At 36.5% G+C, this 15226-nt stretch overlaps 2 protein-coding genes across 2 annotated transcripts; both read right to left on the reverse strand.

Moving 5' to 3' along the window:
* Positions 1-392: 392 nt before the first annotated feature.
* On the reverse strand, positions 393-5636 carry LOC110904156 (peptidyl serine alpha-galactosyltransferase). The gene is made up of 8 exons (XM_022149985.2): positions 5070-5636; positions 4169-4339; positions 3787-4030; positions 3493-3693; positions 2337-2815; positions 2083-2247; positions 1383-1626; positions 393-1313 (listed from the first exon to the last, which is right to left on the reverse strand). The coding sequence occupies exons 1-8, from the start codon at positions 5366-5368 to the stop codon at positions 657-659; spliced, it is 2460 nt and encodes an 819-aa protein (XP_022005677.1). The 5' UTR covers positions 5369-5636; the 3' UTR covers positions 393-656.
* Positions 5637-7876: 2240 nt separating this feature from the next.
* LOC110904159 (uncharacterized membrane protein At3g27390-like) lies at positions 7877-13455 on the reverse strand. The gene is made up of 11 exons (XM_022149987.2): positions 12895-13455; positions 11994-12164; positions 11612-11855; positions 11279-11518; positions 10831-10964; positions 10451-10739; positions 10130-10236; positions 9923-10058; positions 8973-9171; positions 8636-8879; positions 7877-8324 (listed from the first exon to the last, which is right to left on the reverse strand). The coding sequence occupies exons 5-11, from the start codon at positions 10911-10913 to the stop codon at positions 8084-8086; spliced, it is 1299 nt and encodes a 432-aa protein (XP_022005679.1). The 5' UTR covers positions 10914-10964; positions 11279-11518; positions 11612-11855; positions 11994-12164; positions 12895-13455; the 3' UTR covers positions 7877-8083.
* Positions 13456-15226: the final 1771 nt, after the last annotated feature.

Below are 15226 nucleotides of genomic sequence, written 5' to 3' on the forward strand. Positions count from 1 at the left end.
AAAGAAACGTCTATCTTATCCTTTGGTTTACGCTTATTAATACTAGCATGAGTTTTGCACGTTGCAACCACAATGGTTGATAGATGTTTTTTTACGAACAACTTATAAAGCAAATGTTTACGTAATAGTATAACTGACATTTTTAACATTTATGCAACTCTAGTTGTATAAAAATCATCATTGAACATTTTTAAAAGATGAAAGTACATAGAGGACAAGCATCATGTTTAGTAAACTATTCCTTTCAAGTTATATTAATTTGTTTTATGTAAATATATCATCATCATATGTTTATTTTTTTACCCAACTCATTTTTGACCTGACCTATTTTTTGCCCCCATAATTAAAAGTTCTGCATTATGCGACTTAATAACGTAATAATTAGATAATCATTCAACAGAATGCTTAACACACACTATAAAAGATAAAATGCAGATCACAATAGAAACATTCATCCCTGGTATTATGCGTTTTAACTCTTACAATCTCAACTTTCAACCAAAATCTACATTCTCCAGACTTAAAACTGGATGTAAACTAACATTACAACAAATTACACATTTCTCGTCAAGATTTCAGTACTTTGAACCATCCCCCAATATATGCTAAATTAATGTTCAATCATTCACCATTTCACCAAATTATCCTAAACGTTTTCAAGCCACGTCAGCACCATGAACGGTCCTATCTTGCTCAGTATTGTCCCAGAACCCTGGATGTGATGATCTTCTCCTGTTCTTTAAACCTTTGCCTCTTTTCTTCCCTTTACGCCCTCTAAGTATCACCATCATCACCAACCCAACACCCAAAACCGACGACCCCCATAAAAATATCATCCAAAATCTAAAATCAAGAAACGTTTGGTTGGATTCCGCAGAAAAATCCACTACCGATGCAGACGTATTACTTGTTACATGATTAATTTCATCAACTTGGTCAAACTTGCTAGCCATGATGTCTTCATTGACCGTTTCTGGGTCTGGCGGGCCCAGGGAATTCGGGTCACCACACCCCCTCCTTTCATGGTGCAACAGAAGAGCTTCATTCAACGTTTTTCCGCATTCTATGCTTAGTAAGTCACGTTGGAGCGTGTCGACATTTGTTTGGTCAGCTTCTGACGGGTCAGGCGGGTCGGGAAACTTGGCCCAGCATCTGTTGACCATGTCAGTGGTTCTCCAGTTCGCTTTGTCAAAGCTCCAGTTCCCGACACTGAACTCTAACCCGTAGTGGAAAACCCGATAGTTAACACCAGGTTCAGGAACATACCCTGGGTATATTAATATCTTGTCGCTTATAACATGGTGCAACTTCAGCTGAACAAAGAAAAAATAATTAAAAAAATTATTTGCATGTTATAATTCATGATTAGTAAAGAAGATTACCTCTGCTGCACCAAAAGAATAACCATACATTTCACTAATCCAACCAGATTCATAGATATCTCCGGTTATATTTTTCCCGTAATGAGCAGTGTCGGCTCTGACTTCCTCTGTTTTATGCAACCATAAGATTGCAAACTTTCTGAGATCGTCAATGTGCATCACTATCACGCCACCAACTTTGTCACATGCTTCAGGATGGCTTGTATGGAGTTTTGCCAGCTCATTATCACATCCAATAAGATAGCTGCGAGAATTTTCCAAAAAAAAAAAATTTATAACTAACTAAAAATTATGACGGACAGATCATCCTATACGTATTCCATCATGATCTTCCTATCTTATTGTCAATTTTGAAAAAATGTGCACAAACATAACGGTATGAGAGGCTGGATTATAAATTTATAATTTTTAAAAAATAGCTAAAAGGGAAACAGGTCAAGTAGGTTCAAAGTCCAAAGTCTAATTTTAATAATATTCAACTGCTAAATCTTTTTATAAATTAAATGTGAAAAAAAAAATCATTTAGGTAATTATAAAAAATGCATCATTTATCTTTAAAAAGTTCTGAAAATGAACAAAATAGTGTTTTCCTGTCAGGCCAGCCAGACCCATGTTAACCCAAACCTGTTTTGACCCGGTACCCAACACGTCCAATCGCACCAATGTACCATTTTGCCAACTGTAATATAAGGTGTCTTACTCATAGGGAGTTGAAACCGGTCTGCCACGTGCTGCTTTGAACTCCCATGGTGTAATCGGTCCTCTCAAGATCATATCCGCATCAAGAATTACAATATATTCTGCATCAGTTTTTACGTGATTAAGCCAATGAAGCACTGCAGCAGGTTTATTTATAGCTGGATACCTGAAAATGGCATGCACACATAAACAACATATCACAGTCTACTTAATTCACACATGATTAAACAAGGAAAAAGTTCAACGAACATTTACCAATCGCCTGTTAATGGATGACGGCTCATAGATGGGACGTAATGTGTGGGAGCCAAATCATGGCCTTTATATTGTTTCAGATCTTCTTCTGTACAACTTAAGAGCCTCGTAATATTTCCCGGTTGTCCACTTAGGTTGAAACTGTGCATCAGACCAACGGTTTGCCAATCAAAATACGGAGTACATTCTGTGGAGAAAAGCGTGTGGATTTTCGTATCTGGTTTTGCAGGTTCATATTCGTCGTGTTGTTCTTCATGGTGTATTTCCATTATTTGCAGGCTCTGAGGTGTCAAACCTTTTGGTCCAGTCATCTCATTGAAGTTTTTGCTTCTCAAGAAACTCAGATATTTTGACCATTTTGGCTTCGGGCAGCCGGAAGCTGCGTGTTGTAACATGAGACCTTGATTTAGTGTATTTATACATTCTATATTCAGCAACATTCCCCTTAGTTTGTATTGATCAGTTTCCATTGCTCGCAACTGCACAGAAGAAAAAAAAAAAGATAAAAGAAGATAAATACAGTAGTAACAAAAGAAAAAAAAAGTACACGAACACACATGGAATCAGGTTAAGATAAGTAATCAAGAGCCTCAAACAATTCATATGGGCATTGTACCTAATCTTAGGGGTGAGCAGAAAACCGAAATAACCGAACCGTAACCGAAACAAAACCGACGGTTCGGTTCTCAGATTTTTAATAACCAAAAATTTTGGTTCGGTTTTCGGATAACCATTTTCAAAAACCGAAAAAAAAAAAAAGAACCGAACTGATAAGTTACAACAGAAGGCCCAGTCCATATAATTTTATGTTTATTTATAACTGAAATGATTTATCTATTGTGTACAAGAAATAACAAAATTTAATATAAAAATTAAATGATTTTCAAAGTATTATAAAAGAAAACGTCTTATTAAAACTTCAGAGAAAGATAAAAATAGATTAGAAGGTTAGGTTTACAGTATTAATTAAAAAGGCTAAATATAATAATTTAAATGTAAACATCTAAGAAAGATTCTTAAATTTTGGATTATAATATTAATTTTTGAATCTTACGTAATACTGTTCCAAAAACCGAACCGACCTGCACACCCCTAACTAATCTAGACAAACTTTTACTAAGCTATTTTGTTACCAATTAAGCTCATAATTTATTACCTCTCGAGGATAAGGCGGTTCGGGAAAAAGCCGCCCACAGTCATAAACAATACCATCTTCATGGTGTTCCAGTTTACTAAAAGACCAGTTTCCAACAGAAAACGGTAACCCGTAATGCATAAGAATAGGTTCAACACCCTCTCGTGGAATATATCCTGGGTAGATCATTAGGTTATCGTTAATTTTGTGTCGAAGTCCCACCTGATAATTAACATAACATTAGCTAACAGTTTATAATAAATTTATAACAAATAGAGAAGATGGAGATATTTATTATTAGTTATGTAAATTTACCTCTGCTGCACCGAATGAGTATCCATACATCTCACTGATCCATCCCTTGCCATAAATATCACCGGTTATATTTGTGGCCCAATGGGCTTTGTCTTCTCTTACTTCCTCTGTTTTAGAAAGCCACATTGGTGCTAAGGCCCGAAGATCGTCTATATGCATGGCTAAAAGCCCACCGACTTTATCGCATAGTTCAGGATTTTTAGTGTGCAATTTGGCAAGTATGTTATCGCATCCCACCAGGTACCTAATCGACAAGAAATTATTGTCAACACAGGGCTTTTTAGTAAATTCCTAACTGGTAAAAGGCTATTGAGTATTGACGTAACATAACAACTTCCACAACAGTTAAAAATCAAGATTATGAAAATAATTATTTTTAAACCCGTAATATGCAGCAACGGGTCTGCCTTTCTCTGCACCAATCTCCCATGGTAAAATTGGGCCTCTGATAATCATATCAGCATCCAGTATAACAACCCAATCAACGTTTTGTGCGTCTTTACTATGTTTGAGCCAATGGACAACTCCTGCTGGTTTGTTAATTGCAGGGTACCTGTGTTGAATAAATAGATATATTATTGTACAATTATACTGCAAGAACGCTGAGTCCTATAACATTTGAGTAAATTCATGAGCTATTCAGAACAACACTAACAAACATTCTAATTAATAAATCTTCCATGCTTTTCTTTAGGAACTGTTTGGCATTGCGTTTTGAAAGTGATTAACCGATTAATGTGCTTCCAAGTTGCATTTAATCACTTGCTAGTATTTGGGTGTAGTGAAGCTGATCTCGATTATTTGAATAACTTAACTAAAACTTATATTAAGTTTCTGATCATTTAGGGGTCATTTTTACATGTAAATCCTTAAAAAAATAACTTTTTTTTTTCAAACACTCAAAACAAATAATTATCTGATTGTCAAACTTCAAACATATCTAACTACTATCCCCTGCAGCTAATTATCTGATTCTGATTAACAAAATGTTATATAATCACTTTCAAAACACAAAATCACTTTCAGAAGGGGATGGCGGTACAGTTTGTTGCCCGTATACCTGCTTGTAATTTGCCAAATTTATTGAAATGAAATACTGGAAAATTTAAATAAAAAAAAACCCTAAACCACAATCATGTAATACACTCTAGCATCATGCATGCACAATTAGGTACAAAAGCACACATGCCCATTTACTAAAACACCTAAATCCAAATAAACTAACAAACCTAATTTCATCACATATAAATAATATATTCATAAACAAAATTTACTAAAATTACCAGTCACCAGTTCTAGGGTGTCTACTCATAGAAGGAACTTCAAAAGTGGGAGCCAAGTTCATTCCTTTATACTTCTTCTTCTCTTCATCAGTGCAGCTAAGAAGACGGGTAATCGGGCCGGGTTGACGGGCCTTCCGGAAGCTGTGAACCAGGCCCACCGTCTGCCAGTCGAAGTAATTCTGGCATTCAACTGAAAACAATGTGTGGATCCTGTACGGGGCTTCTTGACCCGACCCGACGTTGATCAAACAGAATACCAACAATACGGGTAAAAAGCTTGCCATCATAATATCATTCATATGGCAGTTTGAGATGATGAATGGGGTATTGGAGATCTGGATCGCATGACTTTTAGAAAGTCAAAGGATGAGTTTGTTTTATTTTCTGGTATTTTATAGATGAAGGGGTAGTGACGGAGAAGAAGCGGGTATGAATTGAAAATTGGGGTGAATGATTTGATTTTCAACTGCTCCAGCACCATTGATGTGATTATTTATACAGATTTGTGAAAATACGTGGATGACGAGTTCGAAAGTCAAAGACAAAGAAATGAAGGATCCGTTGCATCTCATGTGTTACTATTTCATTTTTCTAGCCTATAATGAAATGTGATTATAAAAATTGTGTCACTTTCGTGGATTAGGAAGTGATGGATAGAGTCTAGCTTATTTGCAAATATGTCACGTTCTATTATGAGCTCATCCGGGTTTCGTCCCACTGTGTGTTACGGCAAAGAGTGTTCAGCTTTTGTGGTGGCACAACGTCTGTCAAGTGGCAATCGGCGCTATGGTTTCCTGGAGGAACGCCCAAGCCAAACTCTGAAGCCAACGTGAGTCCGGTTAAGATAACATAGTCTGGCCGGAGTGGGGCAACAGAGCTCTTCAATTTAGGGAGTGTGGTGGCCTAACACAAGAAAGTCGTTGTTCCAAAAAAAAATACCCCCTCCTTTTACTAGTTATACCCATTTATGAGAGAAAAAGTTACGAGCCCCACACATAAGTATGTGAGAGAAGGGATGTGTAACTGGTAAAAGAAATAGTGTATTTAGTAGCTTCCAAAAAATACAAGTTATTTAGCGATCACCTAGGCAATATGAAAATATGACAAGGCTTAATGACATTATTCATTATATCATGTATGGATTCTTTTCATTCTGCACCATCTCGCAACTTTCTCTCTTTCACTTCAGCGTTACATCATCATATTTGAATTTTGTTTTTTCATCCTAAAAGATGGGCATGAATCTTTTCTTTACTACTCATCCTACATCCAATTGAATAAAGATTAAAAGAAAATACTTAGGTGGCATGAGATGATCCGCCCTTGCATGAACGGAATGTTCGGTGATTTCAACACCTCCTTTCCCGAAGATTTTTAGTACCACAAGACAAGAAATGATGTTATATTCGGTACCCAAGTGCAGGGCCGGCCCTGAGAATTCATGTACCCTGTTCGAGCTCGAAAAAACGTGCCCTTAGGGCCGCCCAAAATTCTTTTTTTTATTAGTTTTTAGAAAATATTTGGGTATTGGGCTCATTAACCTAATGGGCTAAATAGTTTAAACAATATGATTTTTTTAAGTGGGCCTATGTTAATATTTTTTTGGTTATACCCTATTAAATTTTTTTTTACATATATAATATCGGATTTTTTTTTTAAAATTGCGTGCCCTACGAAATCCCGGGCTCTGTTCGGTTGTCCTCCCCGCCCTCCTTCAGGGCCGGCTCTGCCCAAGTGCCGCAACATAATATTTAGGTGGCCTCCCCTCGCACCCCATACTTCTCATTAGAAACATACTCAACATAATATTTAGGTATCAACTAGCAATGGTTAAAAATTTGTTTTGTAATATAACCTAATCTCAACATAAATGAAACATCATATTTGGTTAATAAATTTGAAAAATCTAATTATACTCAATGACAACAACAGAAACCATCTATAAGATAAAAGAGGCATTTGCTATAACATGACAACAGTAGAAACCATCTATAAGATAGAGGTATTTGCCATAACATGACAACAGTAGAAACCATGTATAAGATAAAAGAGTCATTTGCTATAACACTCCATTTTATAGTTCCTAACCTTTCACTAACAAGAACTATCCTCACATTCCCATCCTTAGATCGCATTTTCATATGAGAACAAACTTAACCATTTGAAGAGTATAAGAAAGAAATAAAAACATAACACATAAAGAAACAAATACATATATATATGAGAGACTTATTATCTAAATAGTTATTACAGATGCCAATGATCCGCAGACCAATTGGTTTGAGGGGAGGTGAGAAGGTTTACCCATTTATGTGAGGTTCCTATCCGGAAGGTCTTAGGGTTGAATCTTGCGGGGGGCGAACTATGGCACCGGTTCAAACTGACAATAATATGCCAACCGCAAGTTCCTACTCGTGACCTGGGTGATCAAAGGCCAAAGGCCTAACCGGGTGATCTAGCCTCCAAAAAAAAGTTATTACAGATATATAATTAATTTAAGATGAGTATAGATATAAAGAATTTATTAATTATTAATACTCTTTAAATGGTCATTTAATAGACACAACATTAAGAGCGTGGACTTTGCAAATTCATTTGACGGCCCGGGTTAAGAGCATAGTGACTTTATTTTCGTAATCGTGATCGTGATAGTAGCGACTTTAAATTATAGGGAATATTTAAAATTTAAACTACTTAACTTTTTCCAACAGCAGATAAATAGTGTATATTAAGTAATAACTAGCAAGAAGCTAGGAAGAACAAATACAAATACAAAGAATAATCAAACGTAACAATTACACCACTCATTCCAGTCTAACTATTTAACTTTCGCTATGTTGAAGATCCAAATAAAAGAACACGCTACCGTTTCCTGCAATACTATATCCACTAGCATTCTGCTGTTGTTAGAAATCTGATTAACTACATCAAGATTAAATACAAGTAAAATCCAATTATACTACATCAACATCTCTATTGATAGACTATCAAGATTAAATACAAGGAAAATCCAATTATACTACATCAATATCTCTTTCAACCTCTTGATCATCTTCTTGGTTACTCGTTTTAGTTTTAAAAGATCTCTGGTTGCTAAACCTTCGGCCAAATGTACTCTCCGACCCCGATCCTGATACTGACCCACGTCTATTAGTATCCCTCCGGTCAAGTTCTTCTGATATCGCCTTTATGCTATTCTCAAAACGCCTTCTGTATGTCGGGTACCTTGATATTGACTTTGTGATCCCTTGAAGTCTTTTCCAAGATATATACATTGATCAGAACAACATCAACTTGATGAAAACATATTAAAAAACAAGGTGTTACGCAGACCGAACACGGGTAGAGATGGCAATTCCGACCCAAAAGGGCCGAACGGGTCAAAAGGATGCGAAGTTGCCCAGCCACTTAAAAAGGTAACAAATATTGATTTTGCAATCATATTTAATGTATTAGAAAGTTAACGATAATGTTTTTTGGTCAACCTGGCCCGTTTTGGTCTCAACTAGTTTTGACCAGCTACCCAACCCGGTCTTGCCACCATGACACACCACATTTGTTATTACCTTCGGGCCAATGCATCAAGCTCAGCCCGTCTAAGCTCTGATTCCGGCGGTGGGCCAATATTCGAGTTTTTCAGCTTCTCAGCATCACCACTCAACATCACTAGTTTCCCCAAGTATTCCGCTTCTGAATCAGTAAGATTCTGAGCTTTAATCTGGTCTTTCATGACTAAAAGTGGATTCAAGAACCAGTCATAGAACCCATCTTTTGGCCTGTTTGCAGTATTTATCTCCGTCACATTATCCTCTAGAGTACAAAATGAGAGCAAACAATTTTCATTATAACAAAATGTTAATAAGAACTGTTTTCAATATTGGAACTCATAACGTTTTCGTTTACCTAGTAAAATGCCGGTACTGTTGGCTTTTGCAGACCGTAAAAGCGTCTGAAAAAGACAATAAGCTGGGAGACCGATACTAATCACTCTTCCGCTAGCTTTCCCGGATTTTGCATCATCAATCTCTTTAACGGTTATTACTCCATCTAAAACCATAAATTCACCTTGTCGACGACATTCTTGAAATAAGCTATCGAGCAACTACACCATTTATTGGATCAAGTTTAGCAAATTATATTAATATTATATGTTAGAGGTGGAAATGTTGGCGGGTTGGGTAACGGATCAAAACAAGTAATTATTAAATATAGTTAAAAATTACTCTTGTTGGGCAGCCGGCCCCACACTTTCTTGTGCAATTGTTAGAATTTTAAAGGGATATTGGATTTAAATAACCTCAACTTTCAAGGTTTCACCATTTGGCCGATAACACTCCAACTTACGAATTGTACCACGTCACTCCCAACTTTCAACTTATTTTCCTTTGGCACTCCCAAACTAACTGAACCCTTTCCCAGTTAGCTGACGTCAGATGCCACGTCAGTAAACAAGTGCCACGTCATCAAAAAGGCCACATCAGCAAAAAAAACTAACTAGGTTATGGTTCAGTTAGTTTGGAAGTGCTAGAGGAAAATAAGTTGAAAGTTAGGAGTGGCGTGGTACAATTCGTAAGTTGGAAGTGTTATCGGTCAAATGGTGAAAGCTGAGGTTATTTAAATCCAATATCTCAATTTTAAATATAGTCAATGTATTACAAAGATTATAAAAATCATAATGTTGTAGCATTACTAGGGTCTTTTGACTTGTTTGACCTGGTCACAACACATTTGACTACTTTCCATTTTAGCTAAGTTTAAAATTTTACTAACATTAAGTCATTAACACATTACTCAGATCGTAACTGCCACCTTTTAATAGTATGTTTGTAAAGTAAATGGTTCGAGTAACTAACCACCAAGGGTTTCAACTCGATCATGGGGTTGGTGAAAGAACTAGACCGAGATGGTGGGTTTTTGAAGGAAACTGGTCTTGAGACTGAAGGTGTTGTTGAACCGGATTGCAAGCCCGCATTCTTTCGGTACCTAGGTCTGTTCATGTGGAAGATTAGCCAAGAAGACAGAGGTTAAGTAACAAACTGTCAAGAGAACGGTAATTATACCTTGGAAAGCAAGATCCTTCAGGCATGTCGAGAATATCGTTGCTGTATTCATCATAGATCGACAATGTAGCTACAATATAGCAAATCCCCAGATAGAAAGATGACTCCTGTTACAGTTTGACTTTTATGGTCAAATCTATTACCTTTCATACTCAAAATTGAGATCGAATTGGCTACATTTTCAACATCCACCTTTTCAAAATGTATACTTGCATGGTCAATTTAGATTCAATATAAAGCTGTTATAATAGCTGTTGACTTTGTAGTATAAACGATGTTTGTTTGACATTGAAAGTCAAACAATAAGAGATGATGATTGACCTGATATGCAACAACAGCTGCATAAAAACCAAGAAAGATTCCAGCCAACATGGACGCCAACACAGCTCCAGCAACAGCAAAAGGCCACAATAAGATTGCAAGACCTGCAAATGGCACACAGATACTTTCCAAAAACGGGCCTTCTCGGCCTATACAATCATGAAACAAGCGGTGCCACCCTTTTAGCAACATATACGGGCCTTTAAGGACTGCAATAACTGTGATCACTGGAAAGTCAACCGCAAACCCTAGCAACCCAACAACGAGCGCTATAGGAACACAAACCACCCTGCAACACCAACAACAAAACGAGCTTTTTAACATGTAGTTGAGCCTAAATGACTCATTTTTTAAACATTAAAAGTTAAAACATGTCGAACCTAATTTCGATTCTACCCCCTGGAGGGTCTTGTTTCCGTAGATCATCCGTCATTGAGAAGTACGAATATAAACATACGTCCATTAAGTCTCTAACAAAGGTTAAACTCCACTTGATTGTATCCCAAACCCCGTCCTGTCAGCCACATTTTATAAGAACATGTACACATCTAAAGTCATTACGTGATATAAATTAATAAACACTAGTCAGATAATTAATTTTATAAGAACGGTTCTGTTCCAAAAAGCTCATGATCAAGGGCTTTTAAAAAAACCACTGATTGGATATATTTATAACAAGCTGATATAGTGTTTAGGTTATCAGTTTATTGTGTTGTATTAACTTAACTAAGTTAGAAACCCGTGTAATAAAAGAAAGAGTTAAATGTCAATTTGGTCCCTGTGGTTTGGGTCATTTTACCAGGTTAGTCCAAAGGTTTCATTTTTTACCTGTGGGTCCAAAAAGGTTTCACCGTTGCCATTTCAGTCCACTGGGTTAATTTAATCCATTTTTTCTGTTAACGAGAAGGCCAATTCGGTCATTTTATATGGCCGAATTGCCCTTCTAGTTAACAGAATTACAACAGAAAACGGTAACCCGTAATGCATAAGAATAGGTTCAACACCCTCTCGTGGAATATATCCTGGGTAGATCATTAGGTTATCGTTAATTTTGTGTCGAAGTCCCACCTGATAATTAACATAACATTAGCTAACAGTTTATAATAAATTTATAACAAATAGAGAAGATGGAGATATTTATTATTAGTTATGTAAATTTACCTCTGCTGCACCGAATGAGTATCCATACATCTCACTGATCCATCCCTTGCCATAAATATCACCGGTTATATTTGTGGCCCAATGGGCTTTGTCTTCTCTTACTTCCTCTGTTTTAGAAAGCCACATTGGTGCTAAGGCCCGAAGATCGTCTATATGCATGGCTAAAAGCCCACCGACTTTATCGCATAGTTCAGGATTTTTAGTGTGCAATTTGGCAAGTATGTTATCGCATCCCACCAGGTACCTAATCGACAAGAAATTATTGTCAACACAGGGCTTTTTAGTAAATTCCTAACTGGTAAAAGGCTATTGAGTATTGACGTAACATAACAACTTCCACAACAGTTAAAAATCAAGATTATGAAAATAATTATTTTTAAACCCGTAATATGCAGCAACGGGTCTGCCTTTCTCTGCACCAATCTCCCATGGTAAAATTGGGCCTCTGATAATCATATCAGCATCCAGTATAACAACCCAATCAACGTTTTGTGCGTCTTTACTATGTTTGAGCCAATGGACAACTCCTGCTGGTTTGTTAATTGCAGGGTACCTGTGTTGAATAAATAGATATATTATTGTACAATTATACTGCAAGAACGCTGAGTCCTATAACATTTGAGTAAATTCATGAGCTATTCAGAACAACACTAACAAACATTCTAATTAATAAATCTTCCATGCTTTTCTTTAGGAACTGTTTGGCATTGCGTTTTGAAAGTGATTAACCGATTAATGTGCTTCCAAGTTGCATTTAATCACTTGCTAGTATTTGGGTGTAGTGAAGCTGATCTCGATTATTTGAATAACTTAACTAAAACTTATATTAAGTTTCTGATCATTTAGGGGTCATTTTTACATGTAAATCCTTAAAAAAATAACTTTTTTTTTTCAAACACTCAAAACAAATAATTATCTGATTGTCAAACTTCAAACATATCTAACTACTATCCCCTGCAGCTAATTATCTGATTCTGATTAACAAAATGTTATATAATCACTTTCAAAACACAAAATCACTTTCAGAAGGGGATGGCGGTACAGTTTGTTGCCCGTATACCTGCTTGTAATTTGCCAAATTTATTGAAATGAAATACTGGAAAATTTAAATAAAAAAAAACCCTAAACCACAATCATGTAATACACTCTAGCATCATGCATGCACAATTAGGTACAAAAGCACACATGCCCATTTACTAAAACACCTAAATCCAAATAAACTAACAAACCTAATTTCATCACATATAAATAATATATTCATAAACAAAATTTACTAAAATTACCAGTCACCAGTTCTAGGGTGTCTACTCATAGAAGGAACTTCAAAAGTGGGAGCCAAGTTCATTCCTTTATACTTCTTCTTCTCTTCATCAGTGCAGCTAAGAAGACGGGTAATCGGGCCGGGTTGACGGGCCTTCCGGAAGCTGTGAACCAGGCCCACCGTCTGCCAGTCGAAGTAATTCTGGCATTCAACTGAAAACAATGTGTGGATCCTGTACGGGGCTTCTTGACCCGACCCGACGTTGATCAAACAGAATACCAACAATACGGGTAAAAAGCTTGCCATCATAATATCATTCATATGGCAGTTTGAGATGATGAATGGGGTATTGGAGATCTGGATCGCATGACTTTTAGAAAGTCAAAGGATGAGTTTGTTTTATTTTCTGGTATTTTATAGATGAAGGGGTAGTGACGGAGAAGAAGCGGGTATGAATTGAAAATTGGGGTGAATGATTTGATTTTCAACTGCTCCAGCACCATTGATGTGATTATTTATACAGATTTGTGAAAATACGTGGATGACGAGTTCGAAAGTCAAAGACAAAGAAATGAAGGATCCGTTGCATCTCATGTGTTACTATTTCATTTTTCTAGCCTATAATGAAATGTGATTATAAAAATTGTGTCACTTTCGTGGATTAGGAAGTGATGGATAGAGTCTAGCTTATTTGCAAATATGTCACGTTCTATTATGAGCTCATCCGGGTTTCGTCCCACTGTGTGTTACGGCAAAGAGTGTTCAGCTTTTGTGGTGGCACAACGTCTGTCAAGTGGCAATCGGCGCTATGGTTTCCTGGAGGAACGCCCAAGCCAAACTCTGAAGCCAACGTGAGTCCGGTTAAGATAACATAGTCTGGCCGGAGTGGGGCAACAGAGCTCTTCAATTTAGGGAGTGTGGTGGCCTAACACAAGAAAGTCGTTGTTCCAAAAAAAAATACCCCCTCCTTTTACTAGTTATACCCATTTATGAGAGAAAAAGTTACGAGCCCCACACATAAGTATGTGAGAGAAGGGATGTGTAACTGGTAAAAGAAATAGTGTATTTAGTAGCTTCCAAAAAATACAAGTTATTTAGCGATCACCTAGGCAATATGAAAATATGACAAGGCTTAATGACATTATTCATTATATCATGTATGGATTCTTTTCATTCTGCACCATCTCGCAACTTTCTCTCTTTCACTTCAGCGTTACATCATCATATTTGAATTTTGTTTTTTCATCCTAAAAGATGGGCATGAATCTTTTCTTTACTACTCATCCTACATCCAATTGAATAAAGATTAAAAGAAAATACTTAGGTGGCATGAGATGATCCGCCCTTGCATGAACGGAATGTTCGGTGATTTCAACACCTCCTTTCCCGAAGATTTTTAGTACCACAAGACAAGAAATGATGTTATATTCGGTACCCAAGTGCAGGGCCGGCCCTGAGAATTCATGTACCCTGTTCGAGCTCGAAAAAACGTGCCCTTAGGGCCGCCCAAAATTCTTTTTTTTATTAGTTTTTAGAAAATATTTGGGTATTGGGCTCATTAACCTAATGGGCTAAATAGTTTAAACAATATGATTTTTTTAAGTGGGCCTATGTTAATATTTTTTTGGTTATACCCTATTAAATTTTTTTTTTACATATATAATATCGGATTTTTTTTTTAAAATTGCGTGCCCTACGAAATCCCGGGCTCTGTTCGGTTGTCCTCCCCGCCCTCCTTCAGGGCCGGCTCTGCCCAAGTGCCGCAACATAATATTTAGGTGGCCTCCCCTCGCACCCCATACTTCTCATTAGAAACATACTCAACATAATATTTAGGTATCAACTAGCAATGGTTAAAAATTTGTTTTGTAATATAACCTAATCTCAACATAAATGAAACATCATATTTGGTTAATAAATTTGAAAAATCTAATTATACTCAATGACAACAACAGAAACCATCTATAAGATAAAAGAGGCATTTGCTATAACATGACAACAGTAGAAACCATCTATAAGATAGAGGTATTTGCCATAACATGACAACAGTAGAAACCATGTATAAGATAAAAGAGTCATTTGCTATAACACTCCATTTTATAGTTCCTAACCTTTCACTAACAAGAACTATCCTCACATTCCCATCCTTAGATCGCATTTTCATATGAGAACAAACTTAACCATTTGAAGAGTATAAGAAAGAAATAAAAACATAACACATAAAGAAACAAATACATATATATATGAGAGACTTATTATCTAAATAGTTATTACAGATGCCAATGATCCGCAGACCAATTGGTTTGAGGGGAGGTGAGAAGGTTTACCCATTTATGTGAGGTTCCTATCCGGAA

This window comes from Helianthus annuus, chromosome 14 (genome assembly GCF_002127325.2).
Source record: "Helianthus annuus cultivar XRQ/B chromosome 14, HanXRQr2.0-SUNRISE, whole genome shotgun sequence".
Classification (NCBI taxonomy): domain Eukaryota; kingdom Viridiplantae; phylum Streptophyta; class Magnoliopsida; order Asterales; family Asteraceae; genus Helianthus; species Helianthus annuus.

Coding starts and splice junctions, on each gene's coding strand:
- LOC110904156 (XM_022149985.2), bottom strand. CDS start 5,368: ATGAATGATATTATGATGGCAAGCTTTTTACCCGTATTGTTGGTATTC. Junction 4,340..5,069: donor CACCCTAGAACTGGTGACTG/GTAATTTTAGTA, acceptor TATTCAACACAG/GTACCCTGCAATTAACAAAC. Junction 2,248..2,336: donor CATCCATTAACAGGCGATTG/GTAAATGTTCGT, acceptor TGCCATTTTCAG/GTATCCAGCTATAAATAAAC.
- LOC110904159 (XM_022149987.2), bottom strand. CDS start 10,913: ATGGACGTATGTTTATATTCGTACTTCTCAATGACGGATGATCTACGG. Junction 10,740..10,830: donor GGGGGTAGAATCGAAATTAG/GTTCGACATGTT, acceptor TTGGTGTTGCAG/GGTGGTTTGTGTTCCTATAG. Junction 8,325..8,635: donor CTTGATGCATTGGCCCGAAG/GTAATAACAAAT, acceptor ATCTTGGAAAAG/ACTTCAAGGGATCACAAAGT.